Here is a 26892-nt window from a genome sequence, read left to right as displayed (position 1 = left end):
CAGGAAGTGAGGCAAAGTCATACCTACTGCTAAACTAGTTAGCTCTGAACAGTGGTTTATTGCTCCCACTTCCTCCAAAGCTTTTCCTTAGAATATTGCTTCATATATGTAAGACATTGAGAAGCAGGGAAGAACTGGGCTGAGGCGCTGGACCAGTCTACAGGGATTTGCTGCAGAAGAATGGGAAACTAAATTCAGATGCCAGCACACATGTGAAAGCCAGGGGTAGCCAAATGCAATTGTGTGATCTCAGCCTGGAGAGAGGGACAGACGGGTTCTAAGCTCCTTGGCCAGCCAGTGTAGCCGGATGTTTATGTTCCAAGTTCTATGCGAGTGCCTGTCTCAAAAACTCTACAATGATTAATGGAGGAAGACAGCTGCATTGACCTCTCACCTCCACACACACATACAGGCTTTGTACACACATAAACATGTACCACACGCACAGACAAACACGTAAAGAATAAAAAACTCAATAGCTTATGTAACTTTATAAATGTTTAAAAGGCAACAGCGTTACGGAAACAAAAAGGTACACACCAGCCAAGCACGTGTGTCACAGATTTCTTTTAGAAAAAAAAGAAACATTATGGTGTCATAGGTTGACTTCTTGTTTTTCTTATGATATTATCTTAGATTTGTAAACAAAAAGAGCCTTTGTTTGTCTTCACACAATTATAAAAGCAGCAGAAATTAAACAGTAAAAGGTCACACTTTAAAATCATGGAAATGCAAACAGATGATGTTGATGTAAGGAACGGCATTGTTTTGGTGGGACTAAGTTAATTCCTACCATCAGCGTGAACCTGGCACTGGGAGGGACGCAGGTTCACTGCGCTTTGTCAGGCTGTGGTTCCGGGTGCGTGCAGCGACACCTCGGCCATTTTTCTCCACTTGAGGTTGCACGCATCGTTGCATCCTGTGTCACTGGCTGCATTTCTTGTATGTAAACCACTTCTGTGTCACAGCTATGTTTGTTTTCTGTAGACTTTAGAAAATAGCTTTCACTAGACATCAGTGCAGACATGAAGGTACCAGCTAGCCTTAGGGGCTTACCCCAAATGATGGAATAGAGTTTATTGATTAACGTTCAGTTATCATCAAACACTCACAGTTTAGAAACTCGGCGGACTGTAGACAGGCAAAACCACAAACTGCTGTCTGTGGTTTGGGCCCGAGTGGAGAGTGCTAGGTTGCTGCACCCCGGCCGGCCCTGGAGCGTCACCAGCTCTGCTGCTGCTGGGGCCTCCTTGCCAGTGAGGGGGTTCTAGAAGGTTCCTTCCCTTCGCTTTCTTCAGAGAAACTCCTGCCCGTGGGTCGTGCCAGCTCACAGAATACCTGAGGAGGGTCTCAGCTGGTTCGTGGGCACATTCCTGGGGGCTTGCCTAGACAGTTAATGGAAGGAATTGATTGGGGGAGCCCCATCCCACCATGGGTTGCACAGTTCACTGGGTGGAGGAAGGGGATGACTCTAAGAGTGAGGAAAGCTGGCGAGTCGTCTTCGCCCTTTCGGCTCTGTGGGAAGCTGTCTCAGACCCATCTTGGCTTCTCCTCCATGACAGACTGGTCTGGAACAGTAAGCCAAACAAACCTTCTCCTGTGCTGTCTTTCTGTCAGGGTGTTTGTCACAGCAACCACAGACTACAACGTGAGCTTTATTCCCTTTATCCTCACCTTTACACGAAACATCCCCACTGCAGTTGGCTAGGGCAGCGGGTGGAGCCGCCCAGCGGCATCTGCCTCCTGGAATCTCACCCAGACCATGCAGGAGCATCCCCAGTGGGCAGCGCTGGGCTCCGGGCAGCGTGGGCACAGAGAGCCTGAGCAGAGGGCTGCATGTGCTCGGAGATGTAGCCTGCGGAGTGTAAGCCCAGTGAAACTCCATCCAAAACCCTAGCTGAGTTTTCTTAATCAGGGACTTCAGGGTCCACAGAGCCGACATTTTGGATGTGGTGACTCGGTGGTGATTGGGGCTTGCAGATTTTTAGTGCTTTACTCTGGTTTTCTTCCAATGGCCTCCGAGCTGAAACTTAGACACGGATTCTCTGAAGTTGCTTCTTCCTGCTTAGAGAGACTGGCATAATATTTTGTCTTCTGGGCGCAAACAACCATGTAATTACTCTGTAATCATATAGTAATTAGCATGTTCTAAACACATTTATTACATAATTATATTCCTGGAGGATTGCATGGCAATTATACTTGTGTTCACCATATCATTTTATATACTGTATCATGAACAAGTCTGTAATTTGTTGCTGTTTTCTTTGATCCTGATTTTGGTTTACCAAGCAGGAGCTGAAAACATTTCTCGGTTGCCTTGTTTCCTGGTAGCTGGGTAGGTGCCCAGGTTCCCGTGGCCTGAATCCATAGCTCCACAGGACGTCTAGGGCCTCCTGAAGGCTGTGGTGCTTCACACCTTTCTTTTTATGATGGACTTTTATGTTACTAGCGTTGAAACGTCTTGAGTCCCAGAGCGTGTAACGTCCAGGTGAACGGCAAGAGCCCAGTGCGGGCAAATGTGGGGACCCTCAGGAACAGCACCGTGATCAGCCCTCTTCTCTGCTTTGCAGTGGAACACATTTCCAAAGGGAACAACTGTCTGGACGCAGCCAAGGCCTGCAACCTGGATGACACGTGCAAGAAGTACAGGTCTGCCTACATCACGCCGTGCACCACCAGCATGTCCAATGAGGTGTGCAACCGCCGGAAGTGCCACAAGGCCCTCAGGCAGTTCTTCGACAAGGTCCCCGCCAAGCACAGTTACGGCATGCTCTTCTGCTCCTGCCGGGACGTTGCCTGCACCGAGCGCCGGCGGCAGACCATTGTGCCCGTGTGCTCCTACGAGGAGAGGGAGAAGCCCAACTGCCTGAACCTGCAGGACTCCTGCAAGACCAACTACATCTGCAGGTGAGTGTGCCAGCAGCGGGTGCCTCCCTGGCCAGCGGCTCCAGCTGCTGGGCGCCAGAGGTCCTTGCTGCCCCTAGGGCAGAGCACAGAGCCAGGACAGGCCCTGAATGCATGGGTAAGAGTGTGACCTCGCGTGCACAGCTTCCTGCTGTCACCCTGGGCATGGTTCCAACTTCAAGTGCGGGGTGTTTGGAGCAGAAGGGGAAGGCCCGCTGTTAGAGGAGCCCTCTAAGGTGAGGAGGGCACCGGGAGAGGTGAGCTTGGAGGCCCGTGCTCACTCTGCATCCCAGGGGCTGGCAAGCCAGGAAGGGAGGTTGCCAGGGACAGGGGCTCTTGATCTAAAGGTGCAGAAACCTAGAAGAGACCTGGCAGTGGGGATCAGCTGCATCCAGCTGTGTGTGTGTGTGTGTGCGCGCGCGCGCGCGCGCGTGCGTGTGTGTGTGTGTGTGTGTGTGTGTGTGTATGTGCACGCGCACACGCATACACACAGTATTGTAATGTTGTAGAAAACATTTGTTTCCTTTCTTGTTTTGACTATTTATTGGTTCATTTTTAATCTTTGAAGGAGACCCTGAACACTCTCTGTGGAGAGAGCGAGAAGAGGGCGGGCCTTGTATCAGCTCTGTCTTACCCCAGCCCTGCAGCTACCCTGTGGGCAGCTTGGTGTACGTTCTTCCGGAACTCGGAGCTGAAGTCAGTCACTGCTAGGGCAGAGATGAGCTCTGCAAGCCTCAGCAGAGCAGGCTGGCCTGAACTGAAGATGCAGGCAGGACCTCAGATCTGTACCACCTTCCCTTTGTCATCAGGGTTGGGCACAGGGGACTTCGGTGCCTCTGTAAACCCCTTGTGCCCTATGCTGAGAGCTCGGGGGGCAGATGGGTGAAGCTGTGAGTAGGTGCTCTGTTGTTTTGTTATGATAGATTCTGTTTCTAAAGACGAGAGGCCAAGGAAAAGCACTGTGCCTGATGTGTCAGTTTAGATGAGCCATTACTCTCGTCTGGTAGAACAGGGTCCATTTCCTTGCATCAGCTCTAAGGGTGACCAAAGGAAAAGTGAAAGTCGCCATCAGTATAACTGCCTTATGCTGAAGCTGCTCTTTCTCCCCCACCTCTTCATTTCTCCATTCATTTATTCTTTCTGTGTATGTCAGGGTGGCTGCCCACAGCAGGTCTGCGCATGTGCGCTGAGCCTGTAGGCCAGCCTCGGATGCGCCTGCTCAAGACACAGTCCACTCTGTTTCTTGGAACCTGGTTTTCACTTTACCTGAAACTCACAGACTCAGTGGGGTTGGCCAGCCACCGAGGTCCTGGGTTTGTGCCTCCCCAGTTCTGGCATTACAGTGCACATCACCACGCCCATCTCTGGTAACTCACACTCAGGTCTTCTTGTGCACAAGGCAAGCCTCTTGTTAAAGATTTCCGAGGATGATGGCAATGTCCTTGCATGCTGCTGTTCGTTTGCTTGGTTGAAGGAAGTGATTGCTTGTTCCTGAGTGACTCAGATACAGCCTTGTAGCAGCAGCTTGTGTGGAGAGGAGTCAGTCTCCTTCCCAGCCAGGGTCCAGCAGGCTCATCTAGGGAGATGTGGGTGCAGCAAAGCACCCCAAGGATGGGGTGGAGCTTCCCGAGTGAGGGGTTGAGCGCCAAGGGTGGGGTAGAGTGCAGCCAGGAACCCGGGAAGTAAAGAAGCTGAGGACATGGTGGGGAGCAGTGATGGAGGCCTGGCCTTGCATGAAGATGGGAAGGGTCAAGAGTTCTGAAGAAGCCTTTCCCTTTGAGCAGAAGGGATTCCCTTCTGTGTGAGCAGGACTTGATTTCTAGTGTCTTCTGTGGCTTAAAGCCACACACTTCCTTCCTAAGACGTCATCCTTCCTACTGTGAGGAAGGAGACCTGGGCTTTGATGAGGAAGGGGGGCTGAAAAGGGCAGAAGTGGAGGAGGGGTCAGCCAAGGGCTCGAATCCTCTCTTTTCAAAGATTTATATTGCACGCTACTTCCGGGGGAAGTCCGTGACACATTTCATATGTGCCGGAAGCCTACCGTGAGGGATGACTTCGTTCACACCTGTCACACACACAGACAGCCCTGTGCTACTAAAGACAGACTCTAGGAATTTGTGGTTTGTTACATCACGATGGACTCCTGCTCAGCTAGGAAGGAACACTGGGAATTGGAGACTTGGAAGCCTGTGGGGAAGTGGCAGGAGGAACCTGTAGGTAATACAGTGCTCTGACTGCAATCTGGAGGCTCAGACTCAGCCCCACACAGGAACAAGTTCAAGATACTGAGAGACTCGCCATGGCCAGGAATAGAGTGAGCTGATGGGCAGAAATGTAAATGGATCAAGACTAGGACAGTCCTTGTCTCACACTGAGCGTCCCATCTGCCAAGGCCAGAGTGGGAGGGAAGGAGGTCACACAATGGGTGGGAACCCTGTGAGCCTGGTAAGGTCTGCAGTGGTGTTCACACCCAGGCATTGCTGCTCTGCCTGGGATTCAGAGGTCATGAGAGGCAGAGCTCCAGTTCTCAGAGAGCCCTGCAGGAGAACTGTATCTCATCTCAGTGTGGTTGATATTTGATACCCTGTTTTGAGCCTTTCCTGAGAATGCGAATCAGGGGCTTCCCTGGTTACCCCTCGTTAGGTTCGTTAGCCCATAATTTCTCTCCAGAGCCTGGACTTAATACTTGTGATTATCCCCTCCCTGTCTGATTCAGTCAGTGTAATTGGAGCCACTAAGTTGGCCAGTGGTGTTTTCTTTCCGAAGGTTGTATTAATCTTGTCTCAGTCAGTCTTGAGGAACTCTTCATATACCTACCCAGGGCAGCAGCTGGTAGTGGCTGGAGCCTGGGTTCTGTGGGCTATCTGCTAGAGTTAATTACCCCCTCCAGCCCCAACTCTGGCTCTGCTGTGGGTAGCAGGAGGAGACGCCACATGTTAAATGCCAACCCCTCTGCGGGTTCAGACTTTGCAGAGAGCCCTTCCTGGCTTACCATCCTTGCCTATCAAAGAGCTGCTCAAGCTGATTAAAACCACCCTGCAAGTAATGTTTTCCTACTGCAGCCTTCAGGTTTCCATCCTGAGGCTCCCATGGTGCCTCTGCATAAAACCGACTCTCTTCTGCCTTGTGCCTTCAAACAGATATGGAGCAACTTGAGGTTTGCCTCTGCTTTTGTTTTCCTTTCCCTCCTTTCTTCTTTACTGAAGCTGACAGGCTCCTTCCCTCTTGGGGTGGTTGGGGAAGGAGTGAGCTTGACTGTTCTGGCCTCTAAGCTTCTCTGCAGCAAAGTATTCTCCGAGATGTTATTAGATGGCTGTGATGAAATCTGAAAGCTTTGTGTTCCTCCCCTGGAGCACCACAGCCTCCCTGGAGCACCACGGCTCACGTGCCAGCTTCCCTATGGTTGCTTTCCTTACTGTGTGGAAAGCTGGAAGTACCTAGTTTGTCCTAAAGGAAGCATGTCCTTCATTCCTGATGCAAATTATATACATTATTTAAATTTGTACTGTGCCTGCTCCCTCCCTTCCTCTCAAACTCCAACATTCAGAGTATCCTGACTCAGGGTACCAGAGATTTGCTTCAATTGCTCTTAGCGCTCTAATTAGTCACTCAGGTGCTTGGCAGTTCTCACTGCCAGGAGTCTCCTCTTCAGCATGCTGCTCCAGCTTGCACTGAAGACTCACAGAGGTAGTTTCACCCCCATTCTTCCAGTGCCAACTGAAGAGGGAGCCTAAGGCTGTGGAGCAGGCCACCTGTCTTACTGAGTGGTTGGGGCTCAGCGATCACTCTGTGCTTGCAGCAGAGAGACAGCACTGGATGGCCACGTGTGCCACACGCTGAGGCTTTGTGCCTTAAGGGATTGGGTTCAGCTAGAGCAGCTATCCACCTTGGACAGTGTCCCAGGCTCCCTTTGCTTGGCAGCATGGACCTAGAGGGAAAGAAAGTGTTCTCTCTGCTGGGTCGTGGTTATCTTCTTCCTTCTAGACTACTCTAGTAATGCTGAACATCAGAAGGATGGGGAAGCGGGGTGTGGAGGACCTTGCTTTAATCTCAGCACTTGGGAAGCAGGCAAAGACAGCTCTGTGAGCTTGAGGCCAAGCTGGTCTACATAATAAGTTCCAGGCAAGCCAGGGCTACATACTGAGAACCTGTCTCAAAAGTTATTTGGAGCTAAGGAGATGGCGCCGATGTTGAGACCACTTATTGTTCTTGCAGAGGACCCAGGTTCGCTCCCAGCACCTGCATGGGGATCAAGGCCACCCATCACTATGGACCCATGGGAATGCCCTCCTCCCCTTCAGATCTGGGGGTACCAGGTGTGCATAGAGTGCACATACATTCAGGCAAAACAGTCACACACATAAAAATAAATAAATCTAAATGTACTTTTGTTTATTATTTATATAGTCTCCTGCCTGTATGCCAGAGGACACCAGATCTTATTATAGATGGTTGTGAGTCACCATGTAGTTGCTGGGGATTGAACTCAGGACCTTTGGAAGAACAGTCATTACTCTAAACCTCTGAGCCACCTCTCCAGTCCCTAAAAGTATTTTTTGAAGGAGGGAGTCAGAGGCCTCAGGACCTCTGTCTGAACCGCTCATGGTCTCCTAGAAATACACTTCTTTCTCTTCCTGGTGCCAAGCTGTAGGTCGTATCTTCAAAATAGCTTGATTCTTCCCCTGTAAACACAAGATCCTGTTATTAGAAGCCTGGGGACTTGGTAGTAGAGCTGAGAAGGCACCTGTCGCTTGATATGGCTCCAGAAAAGGACGTGCAATTTCTGAACTCTGCCCAGTTAGCACCTCCTGTGCCACATGGGGGTGATTCTCTTACATATAAAGGAAGTGTGGGATTGTTCATTTGTCCGCTGGGTGCCTGGGGATAAAGGCCCCGGATGATAGAGGGGATGTCTGCCCCAGTCACTTATGTAGTCACAGTGCTTCAGTGCCTTTAAAATGTTTACCTGGAGTAAAATGATTTTGCACAGCAAACTGTGGGTTCTAGAAATCCAAACTCTCTATCTACTTTCTGAGTGTAAGCTCCTGTATTAAAAACCGAATGCAATACCACTAGACCTGGACTTTCATGACATATGTGTAAGTTCAAGAGAAAATGGTTGAGAGGATAATTAATGCCCAAAAGTAGATTAATTTGATAAGATTGATTTGGTACTTAATTTTATTTTACACTGATTCATTCACAAAGGAAATCAGCAATTAGACAATGCAAATTTTTGAACCATAAAAGGAAAGGTTCAGGACTATGAGAAAACAGAAGTCAAACGTTTTCCAGTCCATTTGAACAGCTTTCATTTCGCGTGAGTACATGGGTGTCTTTAGCAGTGCATTCAAGGTGCCAGATGTCTGATTTTTAACATCGCGACCTCAGGAGCTGTGTCTCCCCCCATATGTGCCTGCATGACACGGGCTCCTCAGACCTTGAAAGCTGGGCCAGGGGTCCTTCCAACGCCCACTGACCCCTCAGGGGTATGTGACCCACATTCAGCCTGGTCCACCATCTTCCTGTCTTTCTCTTTATCTCTCCTTCCACAGAAGTGAGAGTAAGGCAGTTTGTTTCTCCTGGAGTCCATAGCTTTATTTTAAAAGAAAAGCCTGGATGGGTTTGCTCTGCCTTCTTTTCTGTCTGCTACTCCCACTGCCAAGCTCAGGGTCTCTGCTGTCTATGCTTGGACCTCCTCACCATCACCACCCCCGATATGTCTACACCCTCCAAAGTCACTAGTTTGGAGACAGGAAGAATCAGAAACCCCTTTTACTATATTTGCAGACCGTGTTGATTTTTGGATCTGGAAGGAATCTTGGCACAAGGCCTGTCTTTCCCGTTGTTGAGTAGGGAAGCAAATGGAGAATGTGGGTGAGCAATGCCCAGGAAGCCAGAGAGGGGCTTCTGGGTAATCACAGGGGAGCAAGTGTTCAGGTCATTGGTGGCTAAGAAATGAGGTGGTAAAACAGGGGGGAGTTTGGGCAGGGCAGAAGGTATGGAGCCAGGGGAAACTCAGAGTGATTCCAGGTAAGACCACAGGGCTCCTGGCACTATGCTCAGTGCTAGACTCTGTCCCTCGACAACCTATAGAGCGGCAGATGAGGCCAGGTGGGCAGCATCTGAAGAGGAGGACAGCTGGGCAGGTTGTGGAGAGGAGGCCAGGTGGGCAGGCTCTGGAGAGGAGACCAGCTGGGCAGGCTGTGGAGAAGAGGCCAGGTGGATAGGGTCCAAAGAGGAGGCCAGCTGGGCAGGCTGTGGAGAGGAGGACAGCTGGGCAGGCTCTGGAGAGGAGACTAGCTGGGCAGGCTCTGGAGGGGAGGCCAGGTGGATAGGCTGTGGAGAGGAGACAAGGTCGGCAGGATCTGGAGAGGAGGACAGCTGGGCAAGCTCTGGAGAGGAGGCCAGGTGGATAGGCTGTGGAGAGGAGGTCAGGTAGGCAAGCTGTGGAGAGGAGGACAGCTGAGCAGGCTCTGGAGAGGAGGTCAGGTGGACAGGCTCTGGAGAAGAGGCCAGCTGGGCAGGCTGTGGAGAGGAGGACAGCTGGGCAGGATCTGGAGAGGAGGCCAGGTGGACAGGCTCTGGAGAGGAGACTAGCTGGACAGGCTCTGGGGAGGAGGCCAGGTGGACAGGCTCTGGAGAAGAGATTAGCTGGGCAGGATCTGGAGAGGAGGCCAGCTGGGCAGGCTCTGGAGAGGAGGCCAGTTGGGCAGACTCTGGAGAGGAGATTAGCTGGGCAGGCTCTGGAGAGGAGGTCAGGTAGGCAAGCTGTGGAGAGGAGGCCAGCTGGACAAGCTCTGGAGAGGAGGCCAGCTGGGCAGGCTCTGGAGAGGAGGTTAGGTAGGCAAGCTGTGGAGAGGAGGACAGCTGGGCAGGCTCTGGAGAGGAGGACAGCTGGGCAGGCTGTGGAGAGGAGGTCAGGTAGGCAGGCTGTAGAGAGGAGGTCAGGTAGGCAGGCTGTGGAGAGGAGACCAGCTGGGCAGGCTCTGGAGAGGAGGCCAGGTAGGCAGGCTGTGGAGAGGAGACCAGGTGAGCGGGCTGTGAAGAGGAGGTCAGGTAGGCAGGCTGTGGAGAGGAGGCCAGGAGGGCAGGCTGTGGAGAGGAGACCAGCTGGGCAGGCTGTGGAGAGGAGACCAGCTGGGCAGGCTGTGGAGAGGAGACCAGCTGGGCAGGCTGTGGAGAGGAGGTCAGCTGGGCAGGCTGTGGAGAGGAGGTCAGCTGGGCAGGGTCTGGAGAGGAGGCCAGCTGGGCAGGGTCTGGAGAGGAGGCCAGCTGGGCAGGGTCTGGAGAGGAGGCCATGTGGGCAGGGTCTGCACCTGTATTAACCAATGGGGTGTGGGGAGTATTTCTTACATCACAGGGATCCAGGAGATGGTGCAAGGTGCATAACAATACCCAAGCCAGGGAGGTAACCAGATCTCAGGCCCCTGAAATCAGCATCTGAAAACACAGACCCTCCTCCAACAGATAAACATTTGGAAAACTTCAAAACTGTCAGCAAAGGTAATTAGTGAATATTTGCTGAATGTGTGAATGAATGAACAACTCTATAACGAGAAGGACGACGTGGAGGCTGGCAAATGGACAATTTAGAACCCTCTGTAGAGGCTGTTGAAGGGTGTGGGAGGATTGTTTTCTCCTGGATGGTGGATGAGAAAAGAAATATCCTACATACTAAAAGCTGGAAACCTGAAGTTTATGAAGAAAGGGTCTGAAGAAGCCTTTGCTAGGAATCTGGGGAGTTGAATGAAGCTGGGACCGGCGGAGCAGTCTCCAGAAGGGAAAGGTGAGAGTCTGTAATACCAGTTTTAAGGAGGGAAGCTCAGAAGGAGACTGGGTTTAGTGCAGAGAGATTCCAGCCCTCCATCTGCCATTCTGACTGTTCCTTTCTCCCCATGTGGGATAGTCTATCCATTTATCCACTCATTCTTCCACTATCTGTGTGTTACCCATCATTCATTGGTATCCGTCTAGCTGCTCTCCAGTCACATACCCATTCCATCCCCCCATCTGGGCTGCACTGACTGGGAGCCTGTAAAACCTTGGAATTGCAGCTTACACATTTTACACCAGGATGACTTGGTAGGCTCTGGTCAGGGAGTTGTGGGGTGCTTTGGGAGAACAAAGAGAAGAAGGGTAGAGTTAATAACGCTTCCTGGAGGAGTGAGTTGCTTGAAAGAGAAGCTGTCCTGGAGAGGCCCCGGCTGTACTGGAAAAGGCCTGAGAAGAAGAGCACTCCCACGGGCGTTGGCAAGGACCGTCACCAGACTGCCAATGTCATTGATGGGACCTCACTCTTCCGAGATCCCACCTGACTCTGAAGGTGGGGCTGCCATCTTCACAGCATCCGCACTGACGATGGGAGCTCCCTCACTCGGGACCGAGTGAGTCTCTGGGCATGCCAGCTGCCATATAGGACAGCCTCACTACACAGCACCTGGAATGAACACAAGCTTTCTAACTCGCATCCTGATCCCTGTCACTAGCTGCAAAGAATTATTTTTTTCTGGCAATAATGCAATGTTCGGACATTGTTCAGCCTTCCTATCTTTAGTTCCAGACAGATAAACTGAAGGTTCTGAGTCCAGACGCTGCATGGCCCAGTAGCTAAGTCTTCCTTGGTTTTAAAGACTGCTTTCCTGGAGCTGAGTGTGTAGCCTGGCAGAGTGTCTGAGCAGCACTTGAAAAGTGGAGGCGGCTTCCCGGGTAACGTGCTCATTAAGTGTCTGCTTTATCTCATTTCCTCCCCAGCACTCAGCCTACTACAGAGCTCTGCCACAGCTTATGACTCTGAAAGACGTGTTTCCTCAAACAGGAAAACATGGTCCAACAGCAATGATCGTGGAATGATTACTATTAGCTCCCTGTTTACCCTGGGCACACTGAGTGTAAAAAGCCTGGGTCCTAGACATGTGGGTCATGTGTCTTCCCAATACACAGGCTCCCGCTGTGTGGTCCTTGACTCCCACCTAGCCCAAAGCAGTGCATGTCGGGACCCTTGGCTGTGCATTTCAGGGTCTAGATGAAGTCTTGGCTGTCACACACGATGCCGGCTCTAAATAATCCGCACTCTTAAGCTTGTACCCCAAGATCACCGCATTCATTACAGAGACAATTCTGAGCTAAATGGATAACACCTTAGCACAGGGCTGCGGGAATGATGAGGTGGGGACAAGGCCTTAGGATCTTTCCTGGGTGTGCTGAAGGAAGAGCTTATGGACAGGGAGATCTCTAGGTCCATGGGTTTAGACTGCCTTGTCTAAAGCTGAGGAAGACCACCTCTCTGCTGCCCCCTGACCTCAACAGCAATGAAGGCCTCACAAACAAGGATCCTATCCCACCAGGCCCATAAACTAAACAGGTGCTCTCGGGTCTTCGAGGTCCCACCTGATTCCAAAGGCAGGGCTTCCATCTTCCGCTGCATCTTCTCAGAGCTGCCTCACCCACTGAGCCAAGGACAGGGATGAGTGAGACCTCAGCCTCCAGAAGGGCCTCTGTCATCCAGACTGCCAGCAGGGCGTAGTCATCCCGGCACACTGCCCTCATCCTGACAGATCCTGTTCACTGGGCAGGGCCATCCCCAGCAGGCTGCTGGGTGCCTCCTAAGAATGTGCAGCTCCCTCACATACTACTTCCATTTTTGCTCGTGCATAGTTGGTATTTGAGTCCATGGGCTAAGCATTCTTGTTCTTGTACCAGCTTGTCCTTCCCAGTGTCCTGTGAGCCAGGAGGGGGCACACCGTGTGTTTAATCAGCTGGGGACCTGTGGAGGGCAAGGGGACCTGGGCAGCGTGACCCTGTGACCGCGTCCTCCAGAGCCAGCAGTGCTCTGTCCTTGGGGTCTGTGCCTGGAATTCCGACTGAGCCTCCTGTGTGGTCTCTCGTGGGCCTGGGTCTCACACAGACTCGGCACCCTGCTACCCGCCCCACCTCACATTTCCACACCTCCAGGGTGTCCTGGGGCCACACTGCCATTTTCATTTCTGTGGGCATTTCCAAATCAGTGAAGAAGAAATTTCTCTAATCTCCAAAGGTGATTAATTATGCAGAAAATTTCACATCCAAGGAAAACAAGAACTTAAAAGAACTATCAACATGAAAAATCCCGCACTCTGCAGGCATCTGGGGATTTTATTTCCCACTCACAGTTGTCAGTGCTGGGCATGTGAGGCAGACCTGGGCTTCCATCCTGGTCATGATGTGGGCATCGTGGAGTCCACTTTCCCTTCTGTGGATGGGCCCCTCTCCATCCTCACAGGGCTGCTGGAGGTTAAAGTGAAGCAGGCTCAGGGGCTGATAACTGCCACAGAGTGCGTGGGACTCAGTTGTATGCACTCCTCTCTCCTAAACATTTTCTACAAAATGTTCCAGGTGGAACGTTTCTGTCCAGTAGCGATGGTGGGCTATGGGAAGGCTGGCCAAAGTCCTGCTGCTGACCACCACTAACGCACCACTGAGAAGCTCACCAAAATGCCAGCACTGTTTCCGGAGGTTACACCACTGTTCTTCACATGTCACCCTCTGCTCCCTTTTGGTGTTTGGACCTCCAGGAAAAGTGGAAAGACAGAGACAGGAGGCTAGTCTAGAGGTGTCTGGGAAATGCGTCATTTCCGGAACACTTCCGGTAGAACACGCAGCTATTATCAGACATGGAGTAAGATGTGAGCAGAGCTGGCCGTGAGAGCTGGGCCACAGTAGTGAGACTCACTGTTATTAAGGATGTGACATTCAGGGATGTGACTGGCAGGCTGGTGGGCATGCGAAAGTGACCACAGCAAACAGCACTCACCTTTGAGTGAGTGCTGGGTGTGAGTCAGTGAGAGGGGCCAGGCAAAGGGCACTGACTGACTCAGGGGGACAGAACCCACACATGCCTCTCCTGGGGGTTCCTTGCAGTGAGTCATTCTGTCACGCCACCAGGCAGCAAGCCACAGCTAGGGACAGAGTGGCTTGTCACACGGGGGCCTGGGGACATCGCCGAGGAATGTGTGAATGTCAGCAGCAGCCGAGTGTAGGATAAGGGTGAACAGCATTGACTTGACATTTGCAGGGTGTCACGCACTGTGCTGGGCTCCTTCCAGCAGGGCCGGGTGGGAGGCTGGGGTGCTGGATCACTACGCGTCACCCAAGTGCTGAGACTGGAGTGGGAGCTCAGGACGCCTGGTGGGCTGCAGAGCCCGACATCTTGAATCTGTGCCACCCACTGCTGTGCCAAAGGGCGCCCGTCTTGTGAGCAGCCCGTGTGGCTGCCAGAAACACTGCGCAGGCTGAGATTAGATGCTAGAGGACTTTGTTTCCAAGGAGAATGTCTGAGTAAGAGCCTTAGCCCTGCCTGGACAGGGCTCCAGCACCTGTTGGAAGTATATTTCATTTCTCATTAAAATAGCAGATCTTCAGCCTTTTTACTTTACACTCTTGAAAACCCACTGTGAATCCCAGGGGGCCTTGTTTATATGGGTTAAAGCTATTAATACTTCCCATAGTACATCAAAGCTGAGGGAATGTTTACATGCTAATGAATAGCTCTATTTACATTTCACTTAAAGAAAACATCAAGAAGCCCACTGTGTGCTATTTTAAATAACAAAATCTATTTTGTTAGTATTTCTCAAGTAAAACAACAAGAATATGTAGAGAAGTGCATGGGAGATTTCTACATTCTTCAGAATCTGGTGTATGGCAGGAAGCCGGCTGGCTCCTACATTCTGTCTGTTACATTTTCCTATGGGTGGGCTTTGGCCTTGTCCTGTTGCTTTCCTGAGAATAACAGAGGAAGGGCTTCATACGACTGGCAAAACAGCCACATGACCCCAGCAAGGCTCCATGAGGCCGGCAGGGAACTGAACCTCACTTAGAGAGCTTCCACACTGGATGGACCATGACCTTCTGGGGAAGAGGCCTGAGCCTGTGTACCTTCCTTCCCACTGTCTCCTACCTAAGCAGCATGGGCAGCATGTCTGCCCTGAGCCTGACCTGCTCAGCATTCTGGCAAGGTGTCTGTACCTAGGGGCAGCAGGCACTGGAACCCTCCTGTGGGCCAGGGTGAGTGACGGAATGACAGAAAGTAAGCTCCCAGGTTAGAGTGCTGTCTGGATGGTAGATACAGCCTTCCTCTGCTCTCTTGGCCTCCCCCTCCCACACCCCCTGGGGAATGAAAAGGCTGCAGTGCTAGTTGACCTAAGACAACCCTTAGAATTGGAAATGCCCCATTCCTCTGATCAGCCCGCTGCTGGATTTCCTCTTGCAGCATTACCTGGCTCCACATAGCAGCCTGAAGCTTCTGGGAACAGGGCTCCAGCTAGAGGAATGTCTTCCCTTCAGGAACAGAGGAGTTAGACACCATGATAGACAGCCTCTCTGTGGAGACAGGACAGAGGCCTAGAGATCAAACCCCTATCAGAACTTGGTACTGAACCATACTTACCCCGACCCGCGGGGCTTCAACAGGGTTCCTAAGGGGGAGATTGGAAGGAATGGAGGGGAAGGGCCAAGAAGCGCAAGAAATGAAGCCAAGTCTGTTCATCTGACCAAAGCCTCGTTTATTAGAAATTTTTACCCAGCTTATATAGGGAGAAGGCAGGAAAGGGGGAAGGTTAATCTGCTGCAGGACATAGGAAGAGTGCTTTCATGGATTAAATATTGTACCTGCAAGATACCATAAGGATGTTCTCTTAAGATATCTTACGGATGCTCTAACAAAGGATGTCCTCACGATCTATCACCCATGATTTAGGGTCTTAGATAACTCTTTCACTAAATAGTTTTAGGTCTACCACTAAATGACCTTTGCTCTCTCCTTGGCTTTGGCTTCGGTAACTACCTTTGTCTCCACTAGATAGCTTTGGCTCCTGGCACACGCTCAGTTATAAATACGGTCCATGGCTATTTACAGTGCCTCCTTGTTTGCTAGGCTGGCTGCTTTGTGTGCTGTGGCTAGTTCATCAGTCACAAATGTTTCATGGGAAGCGAAGGTTAAGAGGTGGGTGTTGGGTCCTCAGTACCAAGGAGACCAGCAAGGACAGATGTCTGCCGCAGCAGAAGGCCTGGAGGGACGATGGTTCCAGAAGTTCTCAGCAGGGTCACAGGGCTCCTGTTCTAGCCTGTGCTGGGATGTGTTCTGACACAGGAGGCCTGGTGAGGGGCCGGAGAGTCTGCAGTGGAAAGGCCACTGTTGCTGCGGTCCACACCTGGAGCTGATCTAGGAAATGCTGGCCAGGTGCTCTGGGTTGGTGGTCATATCCCGCTTTCAAGTCTAGATCAGTGTTGCTGGGATATGAGCTCAGGGTGGGGGATGGGAAGGGAATAGTACATTCTGAGGCTGGGGTCTGGACTGTGCAGACAGTGGGCCATGAACGGAAGGGCAGGGATGAAGCCAGGAAGTTAGTCAGGGACAAGGGGAGTATGTGGGGAGCCCTTGCCCTAACGGGGAACAATGCTTGGGAGGCAACCCACTACGAGGGGTCAGGTACAGTTCCTTACACACGCAGGATGCTGGGATGCTTGTGTGTACCTTAGCATATCTGAGCCACACTTAGGGAGAAGACATAGCCCAGGATCACTTCACTCTGGCCCTGGCCCTATGGGAAGACAATGTTGGAAGAGTCTGTTTACTTCCTGGTGACCCAGACAGAGGGGGAGCTGGGACAAGACACAGCTCCTAAGGACACACCTCCAGTGACCCACTTACTCCATCTTGGCCACATCTCCTGAACCTTCCAGAGCCCAAAATAGTCCTGTCAACAGGGACAAAGGCTTCAACACATGAGCCCTTGGGGCACACTTCGTCAGACCATAACAATGCAGTAACCACGGGCTTAGGTCCTTTCAGGGCTAGCCCTGCTGCCTGTCAAATCTGCATCCTCATTTTGTACATGAAGGAGAGAAGCAGTTGTCCATAAGCTGACCTTGACCTGAAATAGGAATGAAGTTGGCCGAGTTAGAATTGAAAACGTGTTCCTGAACAGAGGACTTGAGGGCACCTGTTAGAGAGAAACCTTCCTTCCAAAAGTGACCTTCAGAGCAGTCCTGTGCCCGGAGCTGTGTTTCACTGTCCTGCTCTTGTTCCTTCCTCTGTGTGGACACATCTGTGGTTCTCAGGAGGGAGTGTGAGGTGGGCTGGGCCGAGAATGACATTTGGCTGAATGAAGGGGTGTGTCTGGGTGCTCAAGAAGTGCCACTAAATATGGTGTGATGCCAAGCTGGAGAGAGCCTCCCTGCCCGCCTCGAAGATAGGGCGATTGTTCTTGTTCCCACAAAGACAGAGGGCACTGCCTCAGGCTTTTCCAGAATCTATCAGGTATTTTGTCTCTGCCAAGTCTGTACTCCTGTGGGTCTGGAGCCCTCCCTGGTCCTCTGAGCTGCCCCTCCTGTGGAGGAAGCGTGGTTCCTGCTGCAGGGTCTCTGATGGTCACATGGGCATGGGAGGAGCAGCAGTACTATAGCCAGGGCACCTTCCATGGAGGGACAGAGGCCCTAACCATGTGCCCTCTCCTGAGAGATGTCCCTCGAGGGCACACCTTGCACAGGGAGACCAAGAAGTGGGCTGGTAGAAAGTTACCATTTTCTCCATGAGGCCTCATGCGCTTTCCCATGGAGCTCAGTGCTGATGCTGCTTTTTAACCCTTTTTTAGTTTCTTACCTCTCCTCCTCTCTTCTCCATCCCAATCCTGGGTAGGAGAGAAAGGGGGTGAGTGAGGAGAGGGGGTGGAGCTCTCCTTAGTACTTCCTGCTGATTAGGGTTGCTGGGTTCCTTGGGGCAAGTCCAAGCTTCCTTTCAGGATGTCTCCAACTTCTCATCACACTGCAGCAACAGCAACTGGGAGCAGCACGGGGCAAGCAGCAGCAGGCGCCCCCTTCCTTGGCGCCTCCTTTCTCTGGGCTCTGGCCTTTATTCCCCCTCAAGAGCCATCGGAGTTAAACTATCTGTAGATGGCAAAGAACCCCTCCCAGAGCCCACACCTGGCAAATAGTTCGCTGCTGTGGACCATCCACATCAGTCGCACATCCCACACCTGGGACCAAAACATCCACAACAGCATGGCACCTGCCCACTCTGTGTAAGGTCCACATAGGTCTCCCCTTCCAAGGGTGGCCGACAAGAAGATGGGCCTGGCAGGGCAAGCTCCAGCTAGGTGCTTCCTGTCACTAGCCCTGGAGAGGTTCCTGCAGAGAGGGAAGGCTACTGGGGGTTAGGGAGCTCAAGTGTGATGCAGGCTTTGGGACCCCATGCTGTCTGAGGTCTGACTGCTCCCTTGGGATGAGCAGTGCACAGCCTGGGGAGCAGGCTGCACAGGGGGGGAGGGTCCAGACCCAGATGATGTCTCCAGGTGACTGGGCCAGCAGCTGCTAGTGAGCCTGACTGAACAGTCCCAACAAAGGCTGTATTTTGTTTTTCAACAGCAGGTAGTATGAAACCGTGCTCACTAATTCTGTCATTGCACTTTATGGGGCCTGGTAAAGACCAGCGATACTCAAAGCAGACTTCAGCTTCATACATGTGGAATTCACTTCAAAAGAGAGGCAGGAGTTCAAGTGCTGAAGAGACAGGGCATGAAGTCAGTGCCTTGTGTTTGCTGTAGGGGTTCTGGGCTTCTTCTCCAAGTCTGGTTCCAGCTCTCACCAGGCCCTGTGTGGATTAAGGCTGACCCAGCTAAGAAGGTTGTTGTGTGTCAGGCCTTTTGTTCTAAGTGGAGGTGGTTGTTGTAGCAGTCTAGAAAGCTGGACTCGGGGTGACGTCTCCTCATCTGAGCCTGTTGTGCCGATGCACGCACAAACCCACGCCATCTGCGGTGAGCTTGAATGACAGGTGTTGGAGCCCTGGTCTTTGCAACTTAGATTTATTTGCTCACGTTCCAAATATTTACTAAATGCCTGCTTTGTTGCGCCATGGTTCCAGGTGCCCACTTTCTCACGGTGTTGGCGTGCAGCTGAAAGTGACAGAGGGTTTATACACATCAGAGCCGAGGCTGGCACCCTGGTGGACGCTCAGACACAGAGAAGAGGCTTGGCGGGAGGGCCAACAGGTTCCCTGGAGGAGCCAGTCACTTCCTCAGCAAGCTAGGCAGAGAGGCCAGGGGCTCCTTTCTAGAGAATGGCTGAAGGCCTGGGACTCTGCGTCTTTGGCCCTGAGAAGAGTGTTTTGCGAGCAGTTGTGAGGGCTGATATACAATGCAGGAAGGAATTTGGGGTGCGGTGCTGCTCCAAGAGGATGTTGGGGAGAAGGGATTGCTAAGAACAGGAGCTAAGGAGTCCCTGGAAACGGGGAGTTGTCTTCTGCTCGTAGAGCGATTCGCACTCACGATGCACACCCGTGAGCCCCTGCCTCCTGCACAACTGTGATATTCTCTGTGCCCGTCATGGAAGGAAGACATTAGAGAGCAGCTGTTTGCTCAGCTCAAAGTCTGTTGACTCTAAAACAACTTGCCTAAAAGAAAAATGGCCTAGTGTATATTTACTGTTGAATATAATTTTCCTTAGGAAGTCTGGAAGCTCATTAAAGATTAATAGGGGACCTTATTTTCATGTTTCTGTTTAAGCTTTGTTTGTAGGAGTGTAGGTCTTTAGCCACTCAGCCAGCCATTTCTCTCCACGTTCTCTGCTTCTCTCTAGGGCGCCTCTAATGGGACACAGGTGAGTCAACAGCCCATGGAACAGAGCTTGAGGCCCAGGCTCCACAGAGGTAGTTAGCGTTTGCCTTGGAGAGTCTAGGGAAGAGGGGAGGGCTTTCCAAATTATTAAAGTTAAGAGAGTATGCAATTTTAATTTTTCATCTTTTGGGAACCCCAAAGAACCAAGGCCTGACTGAAGGAAGCGGCACCAGGATAATTTCTAGAATTGACTTGGTGGTTCCCAGAGCTGATTAGAGTTCAGAGAGACCCTCTGGCTGTAAACACCACGATATTAGGTTACTGGTCTCTCCACACCCTTCTGAAAGCAGTCAGCTCCCCTTTAATGAGTACAGGCCCGGAGGACGGAGCTTCAGATCCGAGCTTGAAGCTACTAGGGCTGCGCTTCCTCCACCAGATGCTGGACTGTGCTCTCACTGGCCTGAAGGACACACTGATGTCCTGTGGTGGTGGAGTCCTTAGAGGGCTTGCTGAAGGAAGGCTCAGTGGAGGAGCCAGCCTAGCGCCTCTCCTGACCTTGCTGAGTGCTCACAGCCTTTGAACACAGGGGGCCTGTACTCCACATCATTAGCTGACAGGTTCTACAAGCCTCAGGGTGGTCATGTGAACCCTAGTATTTCACCAAGGTCCCAAGGTCAGTGTGGTGTGTGAGGGCTGGCCCAGCGCAGAACTGCAGAAACGGGTGCTCAAGAGGTTTTGCCTAGGACTCAGGAGCAGCTGTAAACAGGTGTGACAAGCCAGACATGCCTGGCCCCGCCTCCCAGTGATAGCGGATAGATTCCCTGTCATTCGACCCGAGTAAGTAAACTGCAGAGGAATTAGGGCACTAGCCTCAAAGTTATGGTTAGTAAGTAGCCAAACTGAAACAGTTTCCAGCCCATCAGCCAATGTGGTACTCAGTTTCCTGCTCTTCAGTAGCTTAGGGGTGTGTCCTCACCATGTTGGCACAAACCTGGCAGCTTTAAACTTACCCTCCCACAAGTCTGTGGGGCAGCAGCTCACCGTGACCACATTGGGCTGTGCTTGGGGCACTTGGCCAAGTTCTTCTGGCATGTCTATATTTTGCTCTGATTATTGGCTCATAGTTGTGTTTGCTCTCTGTCACATTGTTGTCATCATTCTCTCTCTCCTCTTCCTTTTATTCCTTTTCTCTCAATCCAGCTTCTTAACAAGATCTTCCTGTGTAGCCCAGGCTGGCCTTGCATTTGCAACCCTCCTGCCTGGCTTCAGGAATTTTGAGATTACCAGCACACACACTACACCTGATGTCTCTTTTACAGAGCCGGAAGACTGTGGAGTCTGTCTCACATGGCGCCCCACTTTTTCTTGGAAGGATCCCTGGGGTTGCCAGGGCCCCAGCAGCAAAGCCCCTCTCACTGTGTACGGCATTGTCTCAGGCCCCGGCACCGGCGTGTAGACAACTTCAGGAATCAAAGTGGCCCATGGGTCAACATGCATGCTTTCACACGTGGCTTCCTCACACACACATGCGTCTTGTTTTAAATTTTTGGGTGTTGTGAGTGGTGTTAGAATTTTCTTCCCAGAGATGCTAGAGAGCTCAGCTCCACTGGTGTGTGGCACTCACACAGCCAGGGGTGTGTGCGTTCTGTTCTGTCACCTGCCTGTGCCCGCAGCCCCTCACTAATACTCCCTCCACCCTGCTGTGTGGCAGCTACACCCAAATTGTGGCTGAGGTGCCAGTGAGCATCAGGACGTAAGGGAAGCTGCAGCGCGTGACCCTTGCTGTCCACAGTTCCTGGGCGGTTGGTGATGTGAGGCTTGAGTCTCAGGATGAAGGTGAGGCCACTGGTGAAATTCTCCCCTGAACACAGGGCCTGCTGAATGCCACGTGATGTGAATTCACACCGTGTTGGTCTGGAGCCTTACAGTATAGCTCTACTGGTGAAAGATTGGTTGAACATCTAGATTTCTATTTCTCCCTGTGGCCAAATTGTCACAAAACTTGATTTATTAATTTTCCCTGCAGAAATATCAAGGGCTTAAAGCTAAGACTTGCTCTAAAGGGTTTTAACATATTTGTCACCTGCGGTTATCCCAGCAGACAACTGTTGGGTGGCTAAGAGCCTTGTGATTGTTTCATCAGCCAGAAAGCCTTCAATTTCTCCCCTTAAAAACAAGCGCTGAAAAGCTAGATTTTCTGCACTAATAGACAGAGCGTGGCCTGGGCGATGCAAACAGCTGTATTTGACTTGGAGACGCAGCACAGGGCCGAGTGCAGCCTCTGTGCTCCTGCTGTTGTTGACAGTCTGTTTATCAGTTTGTCCACCGGGAGGGGTCCTCTGCGGGTAGCAGGGGAGGAACCCCCTGCTGAAGGCCAACTCTGCAACACCAGATCCCAGGCTAGGGAAAGCCTCTTCCTGGTTGGGGTGGATTAGCTTGCCAGCACCCATAACTTAACTCTGCAAAATTGCCAGTGCGAGAGTAGCTGTCCGGCCACGTCAGCCACCTGGTGGATGTTGAGTGATGGCTGTCAGTGCAGATGCAAGGTGGCTTCAGGAGGCATGCCAGGATTGATTGGATGCTGCCCGGACTTCCCTCAGGGCACTGTGGTGTGGTGTGGTCTGAAGGGATGATACACAGTCACTTCACCCCTGCAGCCTGCCTTGTCAGCTCCACCTGGCAGGAGACGGGGGTGGGGTACAGTCATATGCCCCTAAGACTCAGCTCCTTCCTCAGGAGTTTGCAGAAAGCCCTGGGGGTTGGGCATGGAGTGTGCTGAATCCTTGCTCCTAGGACTGGCCAAGGACCTCGGCAAGGAAGCCGAGGGGACGGGAATGACCAGGACACCCCCATGGTTCTTGTCAGCTTCCAAAATACAAGCATAGAGCTGATCAAGGCTTTGGGAAGACAGGAACAGCTTAACCACAGACCTTCCTGACTCAGGAAGCAAAGCAGGGGCATGTCCCAGAGACCATTGGATCTAGTAGTCAGCTGGCGGTCACTGTGGCTGAGGTACTCGTGAACCAGTTCCAGGCTTACTCGTCCCACCATGAGCGACAACTCAGGGTAGAGGCAGGTGGACCCAAGATGCGTGAAGCTGGAGCCTTAGCAGCAGGGGTGCTTGGGTTGGCTCCCAAGCTCACCCTAGGCAGCAGTAGACTCGGGCGCAGCCCCACAGCTGTCTCCAGCCTCTGCTCCAGGAGGCCAGTGAGGACGTCCAGTGACACAAAACAACACCTCCTGCAGAATATATTTCATATGGCTCCGACTTCCTGAAAGATCCGTTCCAGATGTGCACCCCAGTGGGCGGCCGGAGCACAGCAGCTAAGGTAATTGTCTAAAAACAGGAGGAGGAAAAATCTGTTTTGTGTCACTGTATGAGACAATTACCACTGCATTTCTCCAGCGTCGTCCTTCCTGGGCTAATTTTAGAAGCTTGTGGTTCAAGCTGTTTTCATCCTGCAGGAGATATTAGAAGTAGTAACAAGCACAGTGATACTTAGTCATTGGAAAGTGTTTCCTTCCCTCTACATCCCTCCATAAAGTAGCTTAATCTGAAATGTCTTCATCCTATAAGTCCTTCTGACTGAGAGGCCGTAAAGGAACTCCATGCCACTCTTGGCTTTCAGAGGTCTCCATTTTGTTTTGATGCCCCCAGCTTCACAGGTGTGTCCTGTTCTGCACATGTGGTGGGGGCTGTGGAGGAAAAGCGTGTTTCTCCACCTGGGTTCGCTGCACATTTTTATGGCAGACATTTTACATTGGGGTTGTCTGGGATCTAGGAGCAAAGGATGATGGGAACAAAGCTGTACTGAGTAACAGGTCAAGTTGTGAAGAATTCTGTGTGTTTTCCATTTAAGTCTCACAGGAGCCATGGACAGCGGCTTACACAGCACTGGCCCTATCTTCCAAGTGAAAAGAAATTTGGGAGAAGTCCAGTCACAGCTAAGGGGTCAGAGCGGGACTTTGAAGTACAGAGATGTTCCTAGAACGGAGAGCCTGCCACCAGCATATTCACTGAGAAAACTTCCATAAGCCAAGTGATCTGGACCAGAACTTGGAAGGCTGAATTAAAGGACATTTCCAGAAATTTTCTAACCTTTCCCTCCCCACCCTGCCCAGGATCTTGTGTGAAGCTGACCTTCAACTACTGCTCTTCCTGCCTCTGTCTCCCATGCTCTGGGATTATGTATAAAACAACTGGTTTTATACTGTGGATCAAGGCCAGGGTTCCAAGTGTGCCAGGCAAGCATGTTAACAGTTTAAGATTTTCATCGAAGCTAGGCATGCCTGTAATCCCAGCACTCAGGCAGACAGAGGCAGTGGATTTCTGTGAGTTCAAGGTCACCCCCATCTACAAAATAAATCCAAGTACCAAGGCTACACAGAGAAACCCTGTCTCCAAAAAACAAAATCAACACCAAACCAAAAAAAAAAATTTTTTTTTTCATTGGATAATCATGCCCTTCAGGACTATATGGATTCTGCTGGGGTCCAAAGAACCAAAGGAGAGCCTGATTCATGAATAGGATCACCCACCCCCACATATTCTTTCACAGTGTCCCACCGCCACCTCTAACGGCAGGGGGGTCATGAGGATGAAGTATGAAGAGCAAGCTTATGCTAAATGACTTCGAGGCCCCAGGGGAAAGGAATCTGTAGGCCCCTGAAGAGGTGCTACTGACATGTGCCGAGCTGGTGCAGGGCCCCTTGGAGACGTCTTGTTTCATACCCTCAGAGGGAGCCAGGTGTCCTGACACTAGCATCATGGTTAGTGGCAGAATGGGATTCAGGTGACAACAATACCACTTGAACAAAAGGGAGTTGCTGTTGTTCATCTTGGCCAGTCTGGTGTCCCACAGGCTGCAGATCTGATAATTCTAGCAGGAAATCCCAGCACTAAGATGTTAAGCAAAGCGACACACTAAGTAGTTGTGGTTAGGCAGTGCCAAACTTTCCTGGCCCCAGTCTGGATCAGCTCTTCACCCAGGCTCAACACACCAGCGGCATGGCTCTCACCGATGGGGTTTGTTCCAGAAAAGCAGTTAGAGGCTACAGTGGTCCAGGAGTTACACTAACCTTGCTGATGCGTGTTTGTGTAGTCTTTATAAAAGTTACAGAAGTGTGTAAGTGGTCCCCCTGCCCACTGTCCAGAGACCAGCTGCTGTTCAAGGAGAGGCTGTAAAGACTTCATAATCATTTTCTGTCTCCATTTAGCAGCATGTTCCCTTTAATATGCCATTTTCTGCATCAACCACCATTTTACAGATTTCCTGGGGGCCTCATGGCATTTGCCAGCCCTTTCTCCTTCCCTAAGGGTGGGGGCTTTTCTGTGACTGCAGCGATACATTTCTACATTAGTGCCTATTCATTTCCTTTTCATTTTCTCAGAGCAAAACAATCAGCGCTCATCACTGCTGTAGTCATGGAGATTTCATGTCTCCATAAGAAGCCCAGCCGTGGAGTTTCTTTGTTAATCCCACGCTGGACATTTATGCTTCCTTGCTTAGATCACAGCAGTGCAGGCAGAGAGGCCACTGAAACTAATTACAGCATGATTCATCACTCAGGGTCATCGTGTGTGTGTGTGTGTGTGTGTGTGTGTGTGTGTGTGTGTGTGTGTGTGGGCGCGCGCGCGCGCACGCATGTGAACCATGGCTGCTGAGGCTGTGGAGCAGTAGGCGATCAGGTGGTGGATGCTTGCTGGGCTGATATGAGAGCGAGTGATCTAACCACCCACCAAAACTTGATTTCTCAAGATGCCATGGACTTGGAAGAGCTGAAGCTGCAAACTCATCCCCACGTTTCCCACCACACCATTTTCTGATGTGTTATTCCCGTGATGTGTTACCCATACTCTGAGCCCTTCTTAGCTTGCCAGCTGCCCTCTGCATCTTGACTTCCGCCATTTTGACACATTCTCTTTTTCTGTATCTCTCCCTGCCCCTCAGTGCTTTGGTGTGGTTCTTCTGGGAAAGCAAATATGCTGCCCTGAGCCACGTGCTGTGTGCCCCATTCCTGCTCAGGCAGTGTGGGCACACATAGGACCTAAGCAAGTCTTTGCTGAACATCTGAGAGGCCTAAGGAAGAGTCCTTCTTACACATGTACATGGTCATTCTACTTACCAGTTTAAAGTCCTTTGGTGGCTCCCATGCCTTCAGGACAAAACCTAAACTCAGTTCAAGGCTCACCTGCGTGCCAGAGGCTCGCCATTCCAGCTGAAATGGTTAGCGGTGCTCCGGGCAAGCTTTGTGCGAAGTGTAGGTGGAGGGTCCTCTCTGGTGCCGGAGCTGGGTGGAAGGTGGCCAGCCCCAAATCCCAGCCATCATGTTTTATAAACTTGGAAGGGTCTGTGATGACCTCTCTGTCTCAGTTTCCTTCTCTAGATAATGGGGTCCATGCTACCATGTAGTAAGGCTTTGAGAGTTGAATGTATGACTGCACGTTGAGCATATAAACCAGGACCCGGCACATGCAAATCCTTCATAGCTGTTGCCCTGGAGTTACGGTAAACATGATAACAGCGCTTCCTTCTGCCTGCCATACTCTCCTCTGCCGTTACCCAGCAAATAGGCCCCTCCTTCTGTCTCAGTGCCTACAACATGACTTCTCTGAAGCCACTGCAGCTCTGGGTTGAAGACATTTGCAGGGGGCAGGGGGTTAGTGTGTAGTTTTATTAAAGTCCACGTTTGGTTGTTTCCTCTAGAATGAAGATTTAACTTCTCTCAAGTATAAATTTAGGATCAGGGTTTGAGGTGGGGCAGGGAGGTAGTAGACAGGCCTGCCTGTGAGGGAGATTAACCCTAAGTGTTACGAAATACCACAGGGAACCCTGTTACTTTGTGTGCTAATTAAACCATTAAAAATAAATAAATAAAGCAAAAACTTGCAACAACAAACTATCTACCACATTAGACTTGCCAGGAAAAACTAGGTCATTTGTAAAACTGTCTGTTACATTCTTTATTTGTCTTTGGTTTCATTGTTCTTCAAAGCCTTTCTTAACTGTTTTCAAGGACTTGCTGACTGTGAAAGAGAAGCCTGTTCTCCCAGCAATTAGGAAGTAGAGGCAGGAGGATTGGAGTCAGGGTCATTCTTATATATTCATTATATATCCAGTTGAGGCCAGCCTGAGCTATGTAAGACCCTGTCTCAATAAAATAAATAAAAAACTAACCACAGTATTATTACAATTCTTTAACATGTTTCTTATGGCTTCTAGACAGAGACCTAAGCTAAAGACAAGGTCTCCCTTGTCTCATGTCAGGAGCAGCAAGATGGCTATCAGTCTCTGACCTCGGGCACAGTCTGGCTGCTTGACCAATGTGACCGTCAGCAACACTACAGGAGCCTTAGAGTGCCAACTGTGATGGAGAGGTGTTGGAAAGGAATAGT

At 51.1% G+C, this 26892-nt stretch overlaps 1 protein-coding gene across 2 annotated transcripts in view; it reads left to right on the top strand.

Annotated features, from left to right (window-relative positions):
• Positions 1 to 26892, top strand: part of Gfra1 (GDNF family receptor alpha 1) — a 193968-nt gene that overhangs the window by 135572 nt on the left and 31504 nt on the right. For both annotated transcript variants that reach the window (XM_055591547.1, XM_055591546.1), the window contains one exon: positions 2574 to 2910. In XM_055591547.1, the coding sequence (XP_055447522.1) occupies positions 2574 to 2910 (337 nt within the window). The remainder of the gene's footprint in view (positions 1 to 2573; positions 2911 to 26892) is intronic.

Source organism: Psammomys obesus, unplaced genomic scaffold (assembly GCF_907164565.1).
Source record: "Psammomys obesus unplaced genomic scaffold, mPsaObe1.curated_primary_1811, whole genome shotgun sequence".
NCBI classification, from domain to species: domain Eukaryota; kingdom Metazoa; phylum Chordata; class Mammalia; order Rodentia; family Muridae; genus Psammomys; species Psammomys obesus.
Note: the sequence above shows the minus strand (reverse complement) of the source record. Positions and strands in the feature narration are given on the sequence as shown.